The sequence below is a fragment of the Plectropomus leopardus genome, chromosome 1 (genome assembly GCF_008729295.1).
Source record: "Plectropomus leopardus isolate mb chromosome 1, YSFRI_Pleo_2.0, whole genome shotgun sequence".
NCBI classification, from domain to species: Eukaryota; Metazoa; Chordata; class Actinopteri; order Perciformes; family Serranidae; genus Plectropomus; species Plectropomus leopardus.
The window spans coordinates 15,127,098-15,150,085 of record NC_056463.1 but is presented as its reverse complement, the minus strand read 5'-3'; the positions used below and the strand labels follow the sequence as shown (position 1 = coordinate 15,150,085).

At 39.2% G+C, this 22,988-nt stretch overlaps 1 protein-coding gene across 2 annotated transcripts in view; it reads right to left on the bottom strand.

Moving 5' to 3' along the window:
• Positions 1-368: 368 nt before the first annotated feature.
• cdh16 (cadherin 16, KSP-cadherin) overlaps positions 369-22,988 on the bottom strand; it is a 32,350-nt gene continuing 9,730 nt past the window's right edge. For both annotated transcript variants that reach the window (XM_042489388.1, XM_042489378.1), the window contains 11 exons: positions 18,930-19,055; positions 16,538-16,688; positions 15,401-15,613; positions 13,478-13,554; positions 9,942-10,133; positions 5,911-6,152; positions 5,670-5,800; positions 5,129-5,368; positions 2,223-2,339; positions 1,052-1,168; positions 369-796 (listed from right to left, as the gene is read on the bottom strand). In XM_042489388.1, the coding sequence (XP_042345322.1) occupies positions 696-796; positions 1,052-1,168; positions 2,223-2,339; positions 5,129-5,368; positions 5,670-5,800; positions 5,911-6,152; positions 9,942-10,133; positions 13,478-13,554; positions 15,401-15,613; positions 16,538-16,688; positions 18,930-19,055 (1,707 nt within the window). In that variant the 3' untranslated portion in view covers positions 369-695. The remainder of the gene's footprint in view (positions 797-1,051; positions 1,169-2,222; positions 2,340-5,128; positions 5,369-5,669; positions 5,801-5,910; positions 6,153-9,941; positions 10,134-13,477; positions 13,555-15,400; positions 15,614-16,537; positions 16,689-18,929; positions 19,056-22,988) is intronic.

Here is a 22,988-nt window from a genome sequence, read left to right as displayed (position 1 = left end):
AGGCGTATTTCTTCTGATTTATTGTTTACAGCAATCATTTTATAATAATTTATCAAAATTAGAGAGATAGCATCATATTTCAGTAACCAAATGTAGAAATGAAGACCTAATACATGCAGCGCAAGCTACGATGGAGTATTTGGGCCAAGGTTATAGAAAAATAATTTTGAGAATGAAGTTGACATATCAAGGGACAAAAAGTCATAAAATTAAAAAAAAGAAGTTGCAACATTTTCACAAAAGCAGTACTTTTTTGTACATCATGTTTTTAACCTTTTTTTTTTTTTAATATATAGCAACATTTTTCCATACATATTATGACTTAATTCTTACATTTCTCAACTGTTTTCCTAAACCATGGCCCTATTACTCTGTTGTAGTGTATAGACACCATTTAGAAACAAATTATCAGTTCTACACCAATAAAAAAGGCAAACTTAAAACACAAGTCAACATAATGTCCCAGACACAGGCCTAAGCACTAAACTTTCATTATATACTGTATTATGACTAATCTAAAATATCTAAAATATTGTCATTTTACTGTCAGGTCAGTGTGTATCTATACTTTGATCCAATAAATGAAATATACATTCATTTTTAGACATTCACTTAATGAGTTCAGTGCCCTGAAAGCAACATTGGTCCAGTTGGCTGGAGCAGTGAGCAGGATGGATGATACAGTGTCATCCTAATTAGATTGAAATCTTCAGGGGAACTCTCTCCTGGTTAGTTTTGCTCGGCTCTTTGGGGTTCTGGTAGGACAGTCTCACAAACACAACAATTAGGATAGTTCCTGGAATGAAATAACAAAAAAATTAAATAAACAAAAAACAAAAGGACATTCATCTAAATTGCTGCACTATGGTAAAATATAGTGAATAGGCACACTATCATGATGCCTGCCATGAAAAATATAAAGAAATGCAGTACAAGGGTCCTTCAGCATTGACTACATAAAGCTTGTAATGGAGCTAACAATGCATTCTCAACTGCACTCATATTTATGATAAATCATATTATAACTGTTTACATCAACCTCTCTGCTTACCTATTACTGCAAAGGTGCCGAGCAGAATCCCCACTGCAGACTGAATAGTTGGCATGCCTTCCAGCTGCTTAGCAGCCATTTTGCAGTTCCCTCTGACGTTGCAGGGACACACTGTCACTGATGAAAGGATTAAGGGAAAACAAAAACAACTCACATATAACAACAGAGCAGTTTTGACAAAACAGGAAGTACGAGTCATTGAAAGACTGCATGTAATGTTGGGAATTGATGTTTGGGGCTTTTGGGGATTCAAACTATTTATGTTATAAACACAACTAAAAATACTGCTCAACTTCAAACTTATAGAAGATGTATTTGAGGACTTACAGGGATAATAAACTCTTTTTAAAATGACAGGTAAAAGACATTAAACGTTTACCTGCCTGTGCAGATGGATTGCTTACTGAACGGGTGTATTAGGCACAGGCACAAGGGCCCAAAGAGACAGAAAATTACCTCAAAGTGTCACAAAGACTTTAAAGAGACACAAAACAACCAAAAAGACACAAATTACCCCAAAGCAACACACATTTACAACAAAGTGAAACTAAATTACTACAAAATGACACAAACTGACTTGATAGAGACACAAAATAACCACAAGGAGACACAAAATGACTACATTGAGACACAAAACCAACAAAAAAGACACAAATCTAACCCAAAGGGACACAAGACAACCACAAAAAGATGCCTAAAGACTACAGAGACACAAAACAATATAAATTTATTTTTGTGTCTTGTGTAGTTGAGGCGGTGGAGTGTTTTGCATATCTGTGCCAAAATGCCCATTGTCTCATTATCCTTCCATGATCACAGGTATACATGTTATATATAATTTATGAAAACTGAATGTCATATAGGAGGACACAAAACCTACGCACATTATTTTACCCTTTGTATGAGAAGTAATGTGTTGTGTTGTGTTGTGTTGTGTTGTGTATATCAGGTGTCAGGAGGCTGTATTGGGCCGAGCACAATCTTAAGAGAGCTGTGTAACCACAAGCCTGGAAAAATCATTTGTTAAGCTCCATTGCATCATTACTAAACAAGAGCAGTGCTGGGACAAGCTGGCACACACAGAGTTTGATCTTTATTGATTGTTCCTGTGCTCTTGTCCCATAACCTCCCCGCGTTCGCTTAAGCTCAGCAGCAGGAGAGTCGGCATTACCTGGCAGGTTTATGAAGGTGCTCCTGGGAGGAGAGCTGCTGTCGGAGATGGTGAAGGGCACAGTGTAGACCTCTGGGGCCAGGTACGGGATGTTTAAGGACAGGTTGGTGTGAGTATCTGAGGGGTAAAACACATAAATGTGTTACCAAGACAGTATTGATCTTAAAATTTCACTGATCTCTTTTAAAGCACTAAATGACCTTCTTTCAGTTTATATCAAGGATTTAATGACCCCCTATGTGCCTGGACATTCCCTCAGATCGGTGGATGTAGCCCTGCTGTTTTTTTCTCGTTTTAGACAGTGACCAAAGGTGACCCAGCCTTTGCATTTAGAGCAGCTGGGACTATGGGACACTCTGTTTATTGAGATTAGAGAGGCTACATCATCTGTTGCATCCCTTCTTAAAACTGTCTTTTACCGGTAAGTGTTCATGCATATTTAAAATGTTTCTGGGTTTTATCATCCATATCTTGCCATTTTATATTACTTTTAAACTTTATTTGTTTTCATGTTTTTATGCTTCAATCTCTGTTATTTTTTTTTCATTTTCACATCACAAGCAAGGGTGAGAGTGAATGCCAACCCCAGCTTTGTCCAGTTGGTGATTCACCTCACTATGTAAGATATTATCCGGCACCATGTCCATGATTTTCGTAGCTTCCTCTTGGATACCTGCTGCTTACAGTCTGGCACCTGGTTGCCACGTTTCTATAAAGTCCCAACCTCACCTGAGCGCTGCGCCCAGGAATGCGCCGAACATATCAAAATATGACAAAAATCAGAAAACACAGGCAGAGGGAAGTCAACTGCAACACTGGTATACATTTCAATCACACACAGTTTTACAATATTTTATAATTTCCACTTGCAAAGGAACAAAAATCAAACAAAAACACACGCAAACATGCAGCTGTGTAACTACACAACACAGAACGAGAAAGACTGATGGAGCAGTACGTTGAGGGGTCTGGAGTGTGTGACTCTTTATCTTATCTCTGTAAATCAGTCTTAAATACACGCCTGGCTGCATGACGTAAAAGCCCTGTCCCGTAAAGAGACCTGTTTTATCAAGTTGTTTGAACCCTTATCTGAGGGTCTTAAACTCCACGCTCACACCTCACCATCGTTCCCCTTCATGTTCCATTTGTCTGTAAGGGAAACACGAGCTGTGCAGGCTGTTAATTTATCCTCTATCTGTGCTGTTTCGCCGCTGATGTGACATTTACGCAGGTTGGATCAGTGATCGCCTGCCAACCAAGAACTATTTTAGACAACTGTGACACCAAAAAGTATTTTTTGCATTGCAATGCTATTAAAATGCGTTACATAAAGACTGGATGTGTCACATCTTTCTCCTCACTGCCATGAACAGCCATTCAGAGTGGACATAAGTGGAGTAAGAGTGAGCTGCCTCATTAACTGAATTTCTGCATTGAAAAGAACTGCCAATTATTTACACATGGTACATTTGAGAGTCTCTGAAAGACTCGAAATGAGTTGCAATCGCACACGCAAGCATGCGTGCACGCACACACGTGCTCTTTTCATTGGAGGTCTTGGTTGTATCACACAAACCATGCTCCTCATTACACTGGCACAAGTACACATTTTATTGGTACGACCATTAAAGGCTGCGACCAGGTGCAAAGCATTCTGGGAGATTCCTCTTTTAGCATCCATTAGCTGGCAGGAACCCAGCAGTGACGCCAAAGAAATTACACAGAAGATATAATTACAGCTTGGCTCAATCAATACCAACAGGAACAGGGGAGTGAAAGAGGGAGATAAAAAAAAAAACCTGAGAAGGAAGTGGTTGAGCTGTTTGAATGACTTAATGTCAGACGTCATTGCAGTAAATAGTTTGCATCAAATGAGCCCAACTTTAGCAGTTTACAATGGCGAAAAAACGGATAATTACATTACACCTCCCCTTCCTGATAGGACTGACGAAATTATGCAGGAGGAAAAAAGAACAGGGCAATTTGCACATCTTCAGGGTCAGATCACTTTGTTTCTTTGACTGTGTCCTCCTGGAAGACATATCACCGATTTCAATTCATATAGGTAAGAAAATCACTGAAAACATTTAGTCCACAGGCTGTATTTACAAATCTTTTTAGCAGTAATGTCACACTGCACAGCTTTGTGGCGGATGACATCAACCATCTTCTTCAATAAATTAACTAATTAACTTCCTTTTGTTACATTATTTCAAAGTAGGCTGATTCTGCAAAGTGGCATTGTAATAGAAAACAAAACGCTCACATACCCAAAGCAACGCATTTTCGCTTCCAATTCCAGCGTTTTGGATGCTCATGGGTGGCGTGTCAGTTATGCAAATTACATGCATTGTGTCTTTTCAAAATAAACTTTTTTTAGTTTTGTCTGTCTGCTTGTTTATTTTTTGTTTTGTTTCTTTTCTTTTCTTCTATTTCCAGTTTGGGCTTGAAAGTACGGTGTCCTGGGTGAAAGTCCAGAATTTGTTTGACCCATGCACCTCTTTTCATGGCCGCCCCATGCGGACTATCTTGCTCTTTCTGTTATGGCAATTGCTCGTAACTTCAAAAAAGGGCAGCTGCCGGTGCGCCTCATACTGCTGCTAAAGATTGGGATGTTCATGTCCATATGAAACTAATGGAATGATTTGATATCACAAATGTGATGAATTTAAGGATTCTGATTTAGACTGATAATTATATCCGCTTAGCAGCACTCCTGCTGGCTTTGAGAACACGCTAGCATCCTGAACAAAAATTCTAATAGCACTTGGGCATAACTGATGCTTCAAACACCTGATTTAAAATTTAATGTTACTCAACTATCTTCTCTTTTCACCATGATGATCATAATAAAGACTAGCACTGTATGCTGTCAACCAGGTTCGCCAAGTCTGTGTTCATCTCACCATTTATAGGTGTCAGCTTCCAGTTACGTCGAACTGTGGCATCACTTCGTAGGGAGAAATTGAGCCGTCCCCCGTGCTGTGGCCCATCGCTGTCCCGCGAGGCCAGCACCAGGGCTTGGTCCTCCCAGCGAGGCGTACATAGGTACTTCCAGGAGTAGTCTCCAACGAGCACTGGACTGTTGTCATTCACATCCAGGATCTGGACCGTCACCAGCGTGGATGCAGATAAGGAAGAGTTCCCTATGAGGAGCAAAAATCAGAAAAAAGTCTGAATGTTTATCTTTTTTCATTTGCCACCTTGCCTAACCTTCTCTGCTGGTTGTTTTCTGTTCTCTCGCAGTCATACTGCTTTTCTCTTGATCTCATTCTTCTGCAGCTATGTCTTTCCTTCTGCATCTGTATTCTTAAGACTCTGTGTGTCTGTATAGACGTGCATGTGTGCTTTTATATGTGAGTGCTATTTTCTCAGAGTTTTTAAAATAATTTACCGGGAATTGCTAATAAATTAATTCTGCTATTTATAATGACAGAACGAACTTACGTCCATCCACTGCAATGACCTCCATGGTGTATGTGCTATTCTCCTCTCGGTCCAAGGCCTGCACCGTCTTTAGTTCACCAGAATACTTCCCTATTGAAAAGTATTTCTTAGTGTCTCCTTGAAGAGAATATCTGCTCAAAAAAAAAAAACAACCAAGAAGTAAAACATGTGCTTCTCTGTATAAAAAGACCTTTGGAAGTGGATAATTATTCCGACAGGAATCATCAGCTCTTAGGCTCACCTGATTGGGTGAGAATCAGGGTCGTAACCTCGGATGGTGGCGATAACCCGTCCTGGTTCCTCGCCCTCTCTGACAGTCACCTCATAATGGCTTTGAGACAGGATTGGACCTTCATTCACATCGTCGACATAGATGGAGACGGTTGCCGTGGACGCAGGTCCATACCGGCCGCGGACCAGAGCCACTGGGTTCTGAGCACTGAGCACAAGGATGTATTCACTCTCACGCTCAAAGTCCAGGACCTGTGAAAACATACGTACACACACACTCAAAATTACCACCTGTGTTTAACAATGTATCTTTAAACATTATAGTTAGGGTTGATTTCATATATCTCCACAATTGAAAGCAAATTGCCAGTTGTCTACCCACAAGTGACGGCTGTTCTTAGCATGACATCATGGTGATTCGTCCTTTACAATGGACATAAAAATGAGACTTATTTAAGGGGAGTCGTCAAATTTCTCTGGATTCAAACACATTTTGTAAGCACTCTGATGGAAAAACTCCCACACATTTCTTTACCAGAAAGAGAGTAACATTGCACAGTCACCAGTGTCCGGTCCCCTTATCTCACTTACAAAGAAACTGGATTTACTGGCAGTGAGTAGCCGTATTTCCAATATGAGCCAGACAATGGTCACAGGGAGACGAGCCAATTCATTCACTGTGTCATTAATGAAACATTTTCCATGATGATGCACTAAGAGCAACTGCTACTGGTTGTGACAATGCAAAAAATACCACTGGATGAGCTTGACATCTTGTTAGAAGGATTTGTATGACATTTATTAAACATTGCAGGGAATTAAATACAGATTCTTGATTGTAAAATGGTGTAAAAAAAAAATCACATAAAAAAAATATCAATCCGTCGTCAAAATTTGGAATAGCAGATTTAAGGTGATGGTATTATAGTAATCTTGAAACTAAAAATAATAACTGTGACCTGCTGACTTTGTTCGAAGGATTAAATTTGTTGTTTCATAGTGGAGGTATGGAAGGATTAACTGCAGTTATGATGGTGTTGACAGTACAGTCGGTGATTTTGATACTTAGGGACTGAAGGAAACATGTTTTAGCTTAATCTCTAATGCGTTGATTACTTAATGTTTCCCCTAAATCCTGCCCTGGAGCTTGTCTTTGCTGTCAGGTTTCACACTTCAATGTGTTCTGTCTGCCCATGAAGCAAGACGTTATTAGACCAGCGCTGACCTGACATCATGCTGCTCAGGCAGGCGTGCGTCTCTGTTGCCATGGAGAAGAAACGCAGACCTTGGAGGGTGCATGAGTACTGCCGTTGACTGAAAGTGACGCATCAAACTACTCAGTGCACCAGAACATGGAGCAAGTACTGTCTCGAGTCTATAGTCAGTCATCGTCACATGACGATACCACGTTAGATTTACTCATCTTCACCCACTATTATAAAGCTCACCTGTACTGTTGGTACCCAATATTTGAATCTATATATTCAATTATCTAAAAAATAGACTTTTTTAAATAATCATTAATTTGATTGTTCTTTTATTATTACTGTTCGCTATCACTGTTTATTATAAAGAAAAAAATGTAAGTAATTTTTCTTCTATCCCATAGTAATTGACTGGCAATTAGGGAGAAGCTGTTTAAAGAAGCAGTTAGCCCAACACTGACGTATCAACACCTTTTAATTTGCTTGTTAGCAAAGAGTCGCTTATTTACACATCCACCAAACAAAAATTATGATTTTCTCTGAGCTGTGTTTCTTTCACCTACTGAATGTAAGTCCAATATTCACTCTCTTTTAACATCTGTTTTGCTCTACAACAACTCCTGAGGGAAATATCTGTCTCTTTTGTTGCTAAATGATCCACGTACCCACCAGCTACTCACTAACGTTTGCCATTTGGTGCTGAGCAGGAAGAGTAAAGTGCGTTCTTGAACTCTGTTGCTGAAAGCAGCTGCTCGCTGCTGCCAAACATGACACTCTGATAGCAGCGAGAGTGAAACAAAACAAAAAAGATGCGGGCCAGAAAACGAAAACAATGTCCCAAGTTATGCTCCATAAAGCTGATGGGAACTGCATCTCTCAATCTCTGTAGGTCTGTCATTACAAGTGACCTCTTTCACAGTCACTCCAAGATTTCACAGGCCATTTTTGGATTGTTGCAGCTATTTTTCCAGCAGCTTTTCTGCAAAGTTATGACACAAGTTGTGATGTTTATGGGTGTTTTTTCGCTATTAAATTTCAGGGGCAAGTGAAAATTGCATATAGTTGTGTTACAGTTTTCGATCACACAAGGACCGTCTCCATAAGCCGCTCTCCTCCTGCTCTTTTTTGCTTGATTAGCACAAGGTAACATGGCAGAGCCTGATCTCATCCGAACTTTTAATATTTTGCCGCTTTGGCCAAAGCCCCACAGCAATGGTTAACGTCCAACACCAAACTGTTAACACTAACACAAAACAGCAAGACTCTGACGTTAAACCTGTTAAAAACCGTTGAGCAGCATCAGCCATTTAAGATAACAAATCTCTTTGTGATATATGCCCTATTCATCAAAATGATTAATGGTTCCTGCCATTAAATTTGCAGCATTACTCCTGCTAAGGTCATTCTCATATGATTCAGTTCTCTTACATCACTTTTAACTGATGACTCATACCTGTTTTCATAATGGATGAATATGTATGAAAGATGTATTTGCTGATAACTTTAAACAATTTCATTAAAGGCAAATATTACACTGACATGATTAATTGAATGGCTACGGTAAGTTCAAGTTCACTTCAAGCAAATCTTTATTTAAGTTTTATTTTAAGTATTTTTTTTTAGTTTATGTTTCTGTAACAGAATGGTTTTACATTTTGATGTATTGTCATCTCCTCCTCATCCTTATTAGCTTCTCCTCACTACTCCCTGGTTCATTATACATTTACCTCAATCGGCACCCTCTAGCCTGTGTGGTAAACTGCCATTAGTGTCTGCTCACACAATCTAATTACTCACTTGGGCTGTGAACAGTGTGTAATTTCTAATAATGAAATGTGTCTGCCTTCTGGCACTGACCTCCCATTGTAGCGCAATGAATTAAAGGATTTGCTCAAGTGCACTTTATTCCATTGGGGCTTTACTTGTGTAGGATTTAAGCTTTTTTAGCATTTTTTTATACTAAAATGAGCTAAATAATCAACAGGATCCTTTGATACAAAGTTGGTCATCATAATATCTCACAATAGCTCTAAACACAGCTGCTCAAAGAGACAGAAATTTAATCTGTGTAATATCATTTCCAAAAAACAGAAGTCCTTGTGTGTTAATCTGAAATAATACGAGATCCATTTTTAGCTTTTAGACATCTCCTGCTTTATCTCAGCAGAGCCTGTGCAGCTCACAGTTCAATCACATTTGTCAACTCCCACAGAGAGGTTGAAATAATAGACTGTCTCCTGCCTGGCCCACTTACAGAGAGCAGACCATTAGAACACACAAACAAACACACACACACACACACACACACACACACACACACACACATACACACACACACACGTACACACACTCCCTCATGCATCCCTAAAATGTCCTGTTGGATTAAACGGGGCAGGCGAAGGGTGATGCGCCCCGGGGACAGTAGAGATTATTTGGCAAAACATTCCATTGTCATCTGGACTCTTTTTTTCTTTGATGCATGTCAGACTCAAGTATTGAAGCACTGGGATATTATTTTCCAACCTTTCTATTGTTGCTTCACTTGTACACACTGTCATATTAAAACCATGTTCTTGTAATGAGTTAGTGTCTGCTACTTCGACATGGCCAGCCACTGAACGGTCTCTCAGGACTGCAAAGACACAGAGGACAGACGCACACCACCAAAAATCGTCCTTGACATTAATATTTGTGCTCCTGAGAGGAGACAATTAACATTTCAGTTTAATTTGGACTTGGCAGGAACTTTGAGCTGAGCAATTTGTATGTGGTCAGTAATCAATAAGGTGGTCAAATGTGTGTGCGCAGAAGTCGAGGGATGGTTATTGCTGTTTACCTTTGACAGGATGAGTGAGACCTCATTGGTCTGCTTGTCGGTCACCAATGTAAAGACCTCCTCCTCATTTCCAGACTCTAAACGGTAGTCCACCTGCCAGCTGTCTCCTCCTCGAACATCAGCATCTCCTGCCAGCACAGCTGTTACTGTGGTGCCCACTGGAGCGTCCTCTGGAATGTGAAATGGTCCATACTGATGGGACGGAGATGGGAAATGTGTGATTAACCAGCAGGAACCATTCATTTGTCAACAAGATACTGCTATGTGAAAATGTACTGAACAGTGCAAATGTATCATGATACATTTAAGATTTTAGCTCACATGAAGCCTCACTGACTAGGGCTGTGCATTGGCAAGAATCTGGCAATATAATACATATCATGATACAGGGTAGGGCTGGGTGAGATGGTGAAAATCAAATATCACAATATCTTTGACCAAATACCTTGACACAATGAGATTTCTAAGAAATCATCATCAGTAGTGTGGATAAAATGACTCAGTTGGTAAAGCCAAGTAACAGAACAGTCAGTTTGATGAATTCACTACATTAATTCAGTAATTCACTTCACTGTAATGCTGTTTTTAAAACCAGGAAAATGCAACACTTACAATATTACAATATAAAAAATCTAAGGTGATATCTAGTCACAATACTGATATATATTGCCCAGCACAGAGGTTACAATGCAATATATTCCGATTTTTTGCAATACTGTGAGCAAAGCAACATGTTGCAATTTTTTAAAACTAATTTTGGGAAAAGGGTCTTAAGAACACACCGCTATCTGCATAAGAGCATTGAGTACAAAAAATTAACATTTTTTAATGCAATCAAAACAGTGTGATCTGCTTTTGTATTTATCACAGTCCCCGTAACATGTTAATGATATGCTGTTACAATGGATGCAATTTGTAGTCAAATTAAAACACAAGCTATCTATCCAGCAAACGGGAGTTTAAACACAACACAAAAATTAAATAAAAAAAGAAACAATTAAAAATTGAGTGTGCTTGAAAATCATTACAGTATCACAGAACATAATATTGCAATATTTAATGGTATCAATATTATCGCAAAAAAAGAGAAAAAAAATCCTAAGCAAAAATTTAACATTTCATTATTAAGTTAATAAAATAAATGTCAAACTTGCGTCAATACTATTTATAATACCTCTTATTGATCTTTGCTGCAACCATCTCCCTTTCTCATTCTTATTATAATTGTGACTTTATTGTTAATAGTGACAGTCATATACTTGATTTGGGGCCAAATATTGATCCTGTTATATTGAATTTAAAAAAAGAGACTGATTTGATTATATCCTTTTCCAATCCTTTAAAGCACTTTTTTTTCAACAAAGATCTCCAAAACTGTAATTATTAAAAAGTTGTTTTTATGAGGCAGAGTCATTTCAAATTGAACTAAACCAGCATTACAGCTGCACTATATATTAATCAAATTAAATATTTTTATCAATAATAGGCTAATAAAAGTCACATATAACGTCATGACTGTATGTGACCACATGTTCACGTTTGCCCCCTCCTGCCCTCCCGGTGTTCGCTAACCTTTATTCACACACCGCCGTGTGTTTAGACAGCCATTTAATCTGACACTCACACATGTCCTCCAGTGAAGCAGCCATGCCTCTGATCTAGCTGCTACATCCACAGGGTTGCTGAACCCAGCCCTGTCACCACTCGCCTCCCACATCACCCCCTATAGTGGTGCCTTCACATTGCCATGGAAAAAGCTGCACTTCTCAGGCGTGACCTGCTCAAGAGCATTTTCCACCTCTGTGTTTGTGTGTGTGTGTGTGGTGGCAATTATCTGAGCAAGTGAGCACATTTATTTGAAACAGCTTGAAAATACGATTGAGTGGAGCAAGGACAAAAAGAACACTATGACGACAGATGCTATACAAAAGACAAAGAGATCTTCTCTCAAACTTGTATTCAACAACACCGTCTCCTGTTATTGCTATGGATATTACACACCAAAGCTCTACAGCCAATGTCTGTGGTTAAATTTAAAGCTTGGACCTTCTCTCCCTGCTCAAAATAAAATCTTCCTTCACAGCTAAGAATGTGCAGCCTTTCAGTGTCACTGTGGTCTGAGAGAGAGAACAGCTAGAGACGGGTTACCCATTATCACAGCATGATGGCTCTCCCACGTATCTCCCAGCCTGTAAGACTTTTCTGTCTTCTATTATGGGGGACATGTGGGTGCAAAGTGAAGGGATGTTCTGTAACTGCCTATCTGCAGTCGATTTTTTCTTTCATACAAGCAGCTATGTAAAAAGGAGGGAAACCACTGTCACATTTCAGGCAGATCTATCGGCTGCCTGCACTTACGATCAACTGGATCATAAAAATCGATACCAGCGGTAGCTTCCAAAGATGTCTTATCATTGCAAATACTTGTGCTATGGCTGATCTTTTTTTTTTTTTTTAAATATGCATTTGTACATTTTTAGATGACATAAAGTAAAGGGACAAAAGGAAATGAGGGGTGAGAAAAATGAGGAACAACATGCAGCACAGGCCCCCAGCCAGAAGTAGTCAAGGGACATTAGGCTATAATAAGCACCTTAACCCCTAGGCCACAAGGGGACCCCAAAATTGCTTGTCTTATACTTCAAAAATCTTTTTTGGAGGGTATAGACTCAGCTCATGTTTGCTTCAAAGGTAGCTGTTAACAAGAAGTGAAGAAGTAGATTTTGCTGTGAGTGGTTTTGTGGATGTTAAAGGGACAGTTCACCCCAAAATCAAAAATACATATTTTTCCTTCAAAATACTTGGGCTGAACTGCGCCTTTAGTTTTCATTTCTTATTTTTTAACGCTCTAAACATCATCACAGTGACACTTCTGTAGATGTTTTGTTTTTTCCCCACCACTGTGAAAACTTGGCAGCATTGGAATGCATTGTAATTAACACAATGTGACCACAGCTGCTGTTCTTCATGATAAAAAGAAAAAACAAACTTTTTTACAGCCACCTTTCAAGCAGAAAGTGCATGTTTAATATTAAAAATATTTCATCTACTCCCTTACGTAGATTCAAATCAGTAAGCTGCAGAAATAGAGAACCAGCTGATTCTGTGACACTGTATTAGCTACAGTATGACGACACTGATCCTTTATAATTCCTAACACGTTAACGGCATTATGTATCATTGTCTAGTCGTGATGTAGATGTGGCCATGAATAAATGAGTGGAAACTACTCTCCAAAGAAAGCTTTATCAGATTAAACCCTAAGAACACAGTCCACTTTGAGCACAAAGAACTGAATAAAACTCCTCCAATAACACGGTGCCATCGCTATAAGCCTGAGATTAGAGAGCATATCTAGTTCCCCGCCAGGAAAATTAGATCAGTGACCTGCAGCAGCGGATTCACAGTCCGCAGTCCAACAGCCACTTATGATGGCCTTGTAATGTTTGGCCTGCCTTTTTCAAAGAAGTATTGTTTATCGTGTCCTGAGCAAAGCGTTGCGTCAGAAGTGTGTGTTTGTACATGTGCACTTGTACCTCGTGTTGGGAGAAGACTGGTGGGTTGTTGTTCTCATCTTGAACCGTCACAACCACAGTGCACGAACTGTTGAGACCTGCCAGGGACATGATCACAGATTCTGTCAGTGACTCAGGGTCAGCCCAAATAAAATATGCTGAGGAACAGCAAGTACCTCATCTTGCCGCATCATAACCTGATGCATGAGTCATGCAGACGACATCATCTGTCACCCCTGAGGATACCTTATGTACACCCCGCTGAACACTATGCTTTCTTTTCTCTCTCTTTTCTTAATTGACTCCTAAAAGGTACAGTAATGTCCTTCAAACGGCTTGCAGCTTGATCACATACTACTTTTTCATCATGACCGACATTTAATGGACACTGTGATTGGTCATGTCGTCCACGTCTGCAACAGTTAAATGACAAGGATGGTAATGGGAAACATTGCCTCGTAAAGTCTTTTTTAAGGAAGCACTATTTTTATACTGGAAAAATAATTTAATTCTCTTCCAAAAATTAGATCTTCTTATTCGCAGTAGACCCAAAATCAAAGCAAAGCTACTGTATATGTCTACAGGATGAGTCTATATATGTCTACATAATAGCATAATAGCATAGTGGGAGGGAGCAGGAGAAATAATTCAGTAATAAGGTTTTGACTTCTTTTGTTAGTATACAAATATATCCTCTAATTACATTTTTATAATTTTAATTAGCAAACTGTCAAACATTTGTATGCAGCTCAGTCACCAGAAAAAATGTTGGCATTGTACGCTTTTTCAAACCACAAATATCTTACATCTATGTGTTTCATATGTTTTATATTAATGGGGCAGCTGTGGCTCAAAGGTAGAGCGGGTGTCCTCTAATCGGAAGGTCAGCGGTTCAATCCGCGGCTCCTCCAGCCAAGATACTGAACCCCAAATTGATCCCGATGCTGAGTCATTGGTGTGTGCGTGCTTATGAATGGTTACTGAGTAGCAGGTGGCACCTTGTACGGTAGCCTCGGCCACCCCACCAATGTGTGAATGGGTGAATGTGACATGTAGTGTGAAAGCACTTCGAGTGGTCAAAAAGACTAGAAAAGTGCTATACAAGTACAGTCCATTTCTAAAATAATGTGTCTAAAGTCTATGTGTCCACTGTTGTGAATATATGAGCTGACTTTGTCATCAAGAAGTGGAGGGGACAGCGGATGACATGACACCTTGATGAGACGGTAGCCCCAAGACCCAGCAAAACAATATGTGATTTGATGAGTCATTGCTGTGCTTTCAGTTGATTTTTAGCCACTAAACATGGGTGTTTTTAGTGACATGTTGCTATTTTTCCACCAGGGCTAGTGCCTTAAAAAGCTTCACTGAGACATTGAATCATCTTTCCTAACCATAATCATGTGGTTATTGTGCCTAAACCTAACAACATAATAACCACGGCATTGTTAATACAAAGAAATGTTAAGTGTCAGCGTATCTGATGCAATTTGTAACATACGAATGTAATGTATCCTTGGTTTGCAGTTAAGTGAGTTGTTGTATTAAGGTAATCTAGACATTAAAGTTGTAGTTAAAACTCATTTCACCTGCTAATTTTCCAAGTTATAAAATACACATACACTATTTATTATCACTTCATTATTATGACTTAGTTACTTTACTATTAGTTCCTGGTGGTCAATAAAGGCAATACTGACAATCCAGTAATTTAATTAAAAAAACAAAACTGAACTTAAAAAAACATTATCTCTAGTATTCTTTTCCCTTCCAATGTATCTCAGTGCTTCACGAAAAGGAAATGCCAAGACATTCGATAAAAAAGGTTGTTTTTTTTAAAGTCACAATTTAAATGTCTTTATACCTTTTGTGAGACTTAGTGAGGTTGGAAAAGGTTAAATCACAATATGAGGGAGGCTCTATTTTGCATCGATCCAAAATCACCTTTGGCATCCTCAGCAGTGATGGTGAGAGTGTATTGAGGTGCAGTGCCCTCCATGCTGTCGGCTTGGACTGAGATGACCCCTGAGTCACGGTCCACTCTGAAGAGGGCACGGGGACTCTCTGGAATTTGTCCGACTAAACGGTAGAATATCCGAACGTTGTCCGTCTTGGGATCATCATTATCGGCTGCCTGCACTGTCAGGATTTCTGTCCCTGGGGAAACAAAAAAAACAGTAACAGCTGGCCTCTGAAAGACAAGTTCATCTAAAAATGTACAGCCATAAGATCACTTGAGACACAATTTTAACATAGTCATTTACTTCTGCTATAATTTCTGTATCTCTTTTCATTATATTTTTTTAAATTCTTTAACAAAGAAGATGAAACAACAACTAAACACAGACATCTTTTCAGAGTTCAAAATGTTTTTCTCACTGCAATAAGTTACAACCACAAACACACTGAATGGGAATAAGGGGGAGGACGGATATAATAATATTTTTCTCATTTAATCCTCATCCAGTAATTCCATTTAGATAAACAGACTGTCCGGTCTAATTCATTTCCCAGAATCACCCGTTTTAAAGCATCAACAAAAAAGCTTTTATGCTGGGACCTGATATGTCACAACACACCATGTGCTTTTTATGAGTGAGGGTGCTTTCCCCCTGTGTCCTGGCAAAAATCCCAATCTGCTTTCACAAAAGGTATCTGGCACTCTCAGCTCTTCCATCACTGCAGTGTCTCTCCAGCCAGTGTTTCCTCTACCTTGTTGTGAAAGATTCCCTTTACAGAGCAAATGTGACAAGGGATTATTTAGAGATCTCATTGTGTTGTTTCATAATGATCTCCAACTTCACCAATTATTAGAAATGTTAAATAGATTTTGACACTTAGTTGAGTATTTTGAAGTAAAGCATTTTTATATGGAAATTTCCATTTTGCTTTGGATTTTAACTTTAATATCCACCACCTCTGTTATGCAATGACTAAAAATCATAAGATGAATCAAGGCAGTTTTGGACCGTATTTTCTAACACATGTTGGAGAAGCAACAGTGAGACTTGTGTTTTTTTTTACAAAATATTTTCCAAATATTCTTTGAGACTAGTGAAAATAAGCAAAGCAGTCAGTTACCTCGTGCAGCCAGCTCCTTCACCACAGTATGGTACTGTGCCTGTGGAAAGGTGGGTCTGTTATCATTGGCGTCGCCCACCATCACCCTCAGCTCCACAGACTTGGCAATCTCTCTGCCATCTGGGCGCTCAACCACAATGCTGATCTGGAACTGAAAGAGCAAATAATAAAAACACAGTGTTTTATGAAATAAAGTGGTTAGACGAAGATTAAACAAGCTCTGCAGTAGACTGTTACACTGTTCCCCTGCCAACTAAGTGATGGAATAGGATTCTATACTGGTAAACAATATAGAGCGATGAAGTGAGAAACTATTTGTGTGAATAGGCATCTCTATACTCATCATTCTGCACCTCTGACAAGAGGGGGCACAAAGCTTACAATGTGAAAAAAGGTCCATCAGCACCATCATTCATGAAGGAGATAGAGACGGAGCTGCATTCAGACAACAGACGTTCGGCATTTCGTGGCTATTTAACAAATCCACTGATTATTAACCACTTTTGGAACGATGGTGAGTATGCATCTAGAAACCTTCCCATCAGGTGGAGCAAAACAGAGAAACACAGAACACAGAAAACAAACTGCGCCCTTTCAATACATCGTCACAGAAGACAGATAATACAATATGCTAGAAGCATGTGTTTAAACATTAATCACATCCACTGATGTTGCTCTGCCTCTCTGTGTTTACACCTGGTATTAACATGTGCTTTGAGTGATTGTATGACAAGCGGACAGGTCAGGTGTGAATACAACAAATACATCCTCAAAGCGTCTTGAGATCTGATTGCTGAAACCACATTTGCAGGTGGTCTGGGGTGCTTATGGCCACAGTGTGTACACCCATATGTCCTGTGCTACACTAAAGGACTGCCTACTCAGGTGACAGGATAAAATAACTGTCGCTGCTGTTAGATGCAGCGCTTAAGGACCATCTCCAGAGCCGCTCAATTCAAGCCGCCTTGTAAAAAGATGCTAACATAGCACAAATCAATAGCAGATTGGTGCTAAAAAATTATTACAAACCAGGATAAGTGAACTCTAAGGATGTGGGTAGCATTTTGATAATCTATCATTACATTTTTATTGGAGATTTCAGGGATAGCATATTTCAATAGACCATTATCCTCTATTAACTAATTATCCCACCACAGAATTATATTATATTACACTACTACTCACAACATGTATACTGCAAAATCACAAAGCAGCTAAGTAGCACTTCTAAGTAATTTGTGCATATCGACAGAACACTGGCAAACAGTCAGCTCAACTTCTGCCCAGTTAGCATGAGCTAACACAGCAGCAGCTGTTAAACAGTCCAAACAAAAACTCACAATGAGACTGAAACAGCTCCGCTCTGCTGTCAAACTCGTGAAAAACTACTCGGTAGCAATAGCCGTGTGATGATAACAGTTAGCCCAGGCCGACTCTTTCTCACTGTCCCCAGCGCAGAGCTCACACTCCTGCAGCATTTATCTCCTAATGATGGTGAATGCCATGATGTATGTGTTTATTTGCATGAGGAGCAGGGAAGTGAGATCTGATCACAAATACATGTGGACACGCATTCTAATGCCAGATGTGTACAGAGAGTCATAGAGTTGTCCACTTGTGATCGGCTCAACCAAGATGCATGATAATACCAGGTGCACACAGACCCCCTATGTTGTTTTTTGGCCACTTGAGAATTTGTGCGAGGACATACAGTTTAGTGAGCCATTCAAAGCTGAAGTAATAAGCAAAAATCAAGAGCGAGATGCAAAGAAATTAAGATTTTTAATGTGTAATCCTATCGCAAATAATGATCATTCACTAAGCCTTAAGTGAACAAGATTTTAAATTAAGCTTTTAACTTTTTTAGTCCTTGTAATAATATAATCATTATTTTTTTTATGCCACAGGCAGAATATGTTCAAGGACTAGAGCTGTGCTTTTCAGGCTTTGGGTTGTGTGCTTAATTACCTCTGTTCAGTTTAAAAATAGACTGTGCTCAGTGTTCAGCTTTGTTGCAATTATGTGTCCCATGGCCCTTTTAATTAAAAGATGATAAAGCTGCAAGTAATATGACAGGGATAATTAAAATGGATTTTTTTGTTTCAGTGGAAACAATCTTGGGAGAGCCAGTAAATGACTTAAAGCTTTCGAATCAAAGCAAACTTTATATTAAGATTATAGGACAACTCATTTATTTATCACTCATTTATTGTCATGTGTGAAACAAGCACCACATAACAAAGTTAAAGCATAGAAATAAATCTGCTTCTGTCCATCTTAAAGGTCCATTATAGCACCTACAGCCTCAATGTTTAGACACTTTGAACAGTAATCATAAAGTGACATTTATTTTAAGGTACTGGAGATGTTTTGCTTGTAGTTATATACAGACCTGGTCTTGTGTCTCTCTGTCCAGAGGAGCGTTGAGATAAATGACTCCTTCTCTGCTGATGGTGAAGAGCATCTCTGGAAACTCCCCCTCCAGACTGTACTCTGCCTGACTTCCACTCCATTTCACCTTCAGAAATAGACACGCACACACGCACACACATGCACACACACGCACACACACACACACACACAAACATAAAAGTTTTTATTCTGGCTGCAACTAAAAATTTACCATGCAGTATAAATGTAGAAAGTTATTCAGCAGGGTCTGTATGATGTATAAGTACAAAGCTAAGCTACCATTTGTTTACATGATAAGAAGCCAACCAAACACGCTGACAATGATGTGGAACAGAGAGCACAGCCAAAACTAACTATGCAGGCTGAGGGGGATTTTCCACTCTGTTTTACAGCCCTTGACAGAGGGCTGTGCAGTGGGGCTGAAAGGGCCCTAGTAGCCATCAAACAGCACCCAACAAGGAGAGGAGCCCAGTCACAGCACAGCTGATGCACACCCACAGCATGTGTATCTCCTCAGCTCACTGTCACACACTCCTCCCTTGTTTTAGAGATGGCTGCCCAAACACTATGCTTCTGTATACACAGAGCCGTTTCACACAGCTGGCCGCCTCCTAGTGTTATGGTGTTTCTGGACCTCAGAACTTCAAAGTTTGAATAGTTGATTAATGATCGTCGACTGCTCTATATAAAGTTCTCTACTAAACATCTATGAAGTCATCTTTTTTTGCCTCCGTCAGTGTGTGAGTTTGCAGAGCACGTTCTGTCTCTCCCAATAGCTTGTGTTTGAGCTGCGTCAAGGGCTCCTCACATCTGCGTGTGCTCCTTTCCAAGACAATGTGTACCGGAGAGTAATAAACTGCTGAATTACAGTGAAGAGACGAATGCTCTGGCCAAAAAATCAAATCAGGAAATAGTTAAATGTTACAGCTGAAACAATCTATCAATCAATCGAAATAGGTACTGAATCTGCAACTATTTTGCTAATCGATCCAGTCCAAACTCAGGTAAAAATGTCAAACATTTGCTTATTGCAGCTTTTCACATGTGAGATTTTCTTCCTCTCTTTGTCATTAATAATACATATATATTTTTTTTAAAACTGTTATTTGTGTTTTTTTGCTTTTGGAATGCTAAGTGGACAAAATAAGAAACTGAATGTGTGATTTGTGCTCTGGCAAACTGCAATGACTTTTTTTTTATTTTAAAATAGCAGTTTATAGATTAATTGATAAAACAACATTACAAATTAATGATAATTAAAAAAAGAACATAGCCCTGTAAATTAAAGATATGATATGATAGTGACATGGCAAATATTGGATGTCTTGAAGGGAGCAGAGACATTTTTACTGCCTGTGAGATCACTAGTATCTAAATCTAGAAATAACAATAACAATTGAGGTGACACATAAAATGAGAGTGTGTGTTTTGGCTAAAAGGCAGCGCTAAAGGATTAGAGATACAGAAACATAGAGAGCGACGTCTTTGGGTCTGAAACATTAAACCTCCAGTAACAGTCTTGCAAATATAAATACTTTGGCCACTTGCGTCATCATAAACAAGCTGTAAACAAAACACTGACGTAATATCACAGAGCACAGTGTTCTTTACACGATTTACATGCTGCCACTGGGACATCTCATAAGATTTGGCTTATTTAATGTCTTGATGATACTCATAAATAAATAACTAAAAATTTCCTTCAACTCGACTAAAAAGAAGACTAAGATACTTGGCACCGACTTCTCCAACACTGTACTAACAAACATATAGGTTCAAACTCCCATCTTATTACTCGACAGTGTAGAAACCTTAAACAACAACCTCACTTTGAACAGCCAAAATCAAATTTTTCATAGTCATGCTTTTTTCAGCTTAGGAGCATGTCTAAAACTGTACTATAAACCAGTAACCTTTGAACAGTCATCCATGCTTTTATTTCATCACAACTTGATTATTGCAACACCCTTTTCTCCGTCTGTGATAAAAAAATCTGTCAACCCTTTAAAACTGGTACAAATACAGCCACTGGGATTTCAGCAGGTACCAGAAAAGAGAGCACATCACATCCATCCTGTCCTCTTTGCACTGGCTGCCTGTCAGTTTCAGAGTTGATTTTAAAATTTTACTTTTAAACCAAAATGGCAGGGCCCCCAAGTCATACCTTTTAACCCCCCATGTGCTGTCATGTGCCCTGAGGTCTTCAAATGTTTCTCTCCTTCCTTAATCCAGACTGAAAAACAAAGGTGACGTAGCATTTGCCACCAGGGCCTCCAGACTTTCGAACAACCTCACTGAGGAGACTGGGACGGCTTCATCTCTCTCTCTCTCTCTCTCTCTAAAAACACTCTTTTACAGTCTAGCGGTCCTATGATCATTCTGTCCTACCTTCCCACATCATGTGTTTCATTGTTTAATCTTAATTATTATGTTTTATTTCTTTGTTTCTATTTTTATTGTTTTTATGATTAACACTTCATGATTTAGTTTGTTGTTTAAACACAGCAAAGTACTTTGTGAGCTTTGTTCAGAAACTATGCTAAATAATAACATTTATCATTGAGATGGCAAAAAAATAGCAAGCAGTTGTTTATTTGCAGATCCAACAGATATGTACCAACAATAGCATTAATTGTGATCTATATTGTGAACATAAAAAATGATCATAACAGCTTTAATGCTGGTGTGATTCAAACAAAAGATGAGATCAGCTCTGATGACTATTGTTACCTGAAGCATCACATTGATAAAAGTATCATTTGTATTATTGAACACTGATTATGATCCTGTGACAAAGGTCTAGTGGGGCTCAAACAACTTCTGCAACAAATATCAGATTTCATTTAACTGTGAAAACTGACAATTCAATGCAGCTAAGAGCCTTGACTCATTCATTCACAGGCTCTGAGGCCTCTCTCCCACTCCAAAGTCTCAATAGATTGCATTACTGAGATCAAGTAGTTCTACTGATTGCATTACATAATCAAAGTTTTAGAGAGGCAATCAGAAACATGCGATCGATAGAAATTAACCTCCATAGCCCCAGTGACGCAAAAGTACTGATAACAAATGCCTGGATTTCATTTTAAAAATTAAAGCAGAGCTTTTTCTTATCTGATTGCAGAGTGAGTCGAATTGATCGCAGCAGCAATCCTGACTTCACTGACTTTTACAGAAAAACGCATTACATATGCGAAACAGCAGATTGATTTCAGCATCTGACAAAATGACGTCACACCACGGAGGATGTCAAAAGACAACATTTGCTGCAGATGAGTGGATATGAACACGACTGCTCCATTTATCTGAGACAGGAGGGGAGGTGACATCCATAGAGTGGGCCCTTGAACATGACTATCTCTGTATGTGTCATAACAGCGGTTTGTCCCACCACCCACTGAGCACAGCAGTACAATCACTCAGCGCGGGCGAAATGAGGCTTCCCCAATGTAAACATCAATGTTAAGCTAATCCAGTTTTTGATTTAGATTCATGATGAAATGGTTTTCATGTCAACAGTTCATTGATCGAACAGCAAATGCTTAATCTGTCAATCTCTACACGTTTCATTACACATTGAAGCAATTACACTAAGGGAATCTGCTCAATTAAATATTTTCACTTATCCTCATTTACATAGAGGCACAGATGTTGTTTGTTGATATCAAAATTATGAAAATGAGTTAACCTTTAAAAGTTACCAAGCTGTGTGTCATAGCATTGGTTATGAGGTGTGAAACCTACAAGACAAAAAGACTGAATTTATTGTAGATTTGAACTGGCCTTTGAAAACTATGGGAAAAAAATGTGCCTACACTTGTGAATCCACACGTTTTCAGTGGGTGGAAGGGGCTGTTAGAACAGGAGAGATGAGAGGCTGAGGGCGAGTGAGGGGGAGGTGGGAGAAAACAGGAGGAGGGGGAGGCACTGTGATGTACCTACCGGCCACAGCGACTCTAAGGACCTGCACAATGCATTTAATTCGGCATCAGAATCAGCTCTACAAGCCTCATTGTTTTCACAGTTCCCAGAAGTGAAT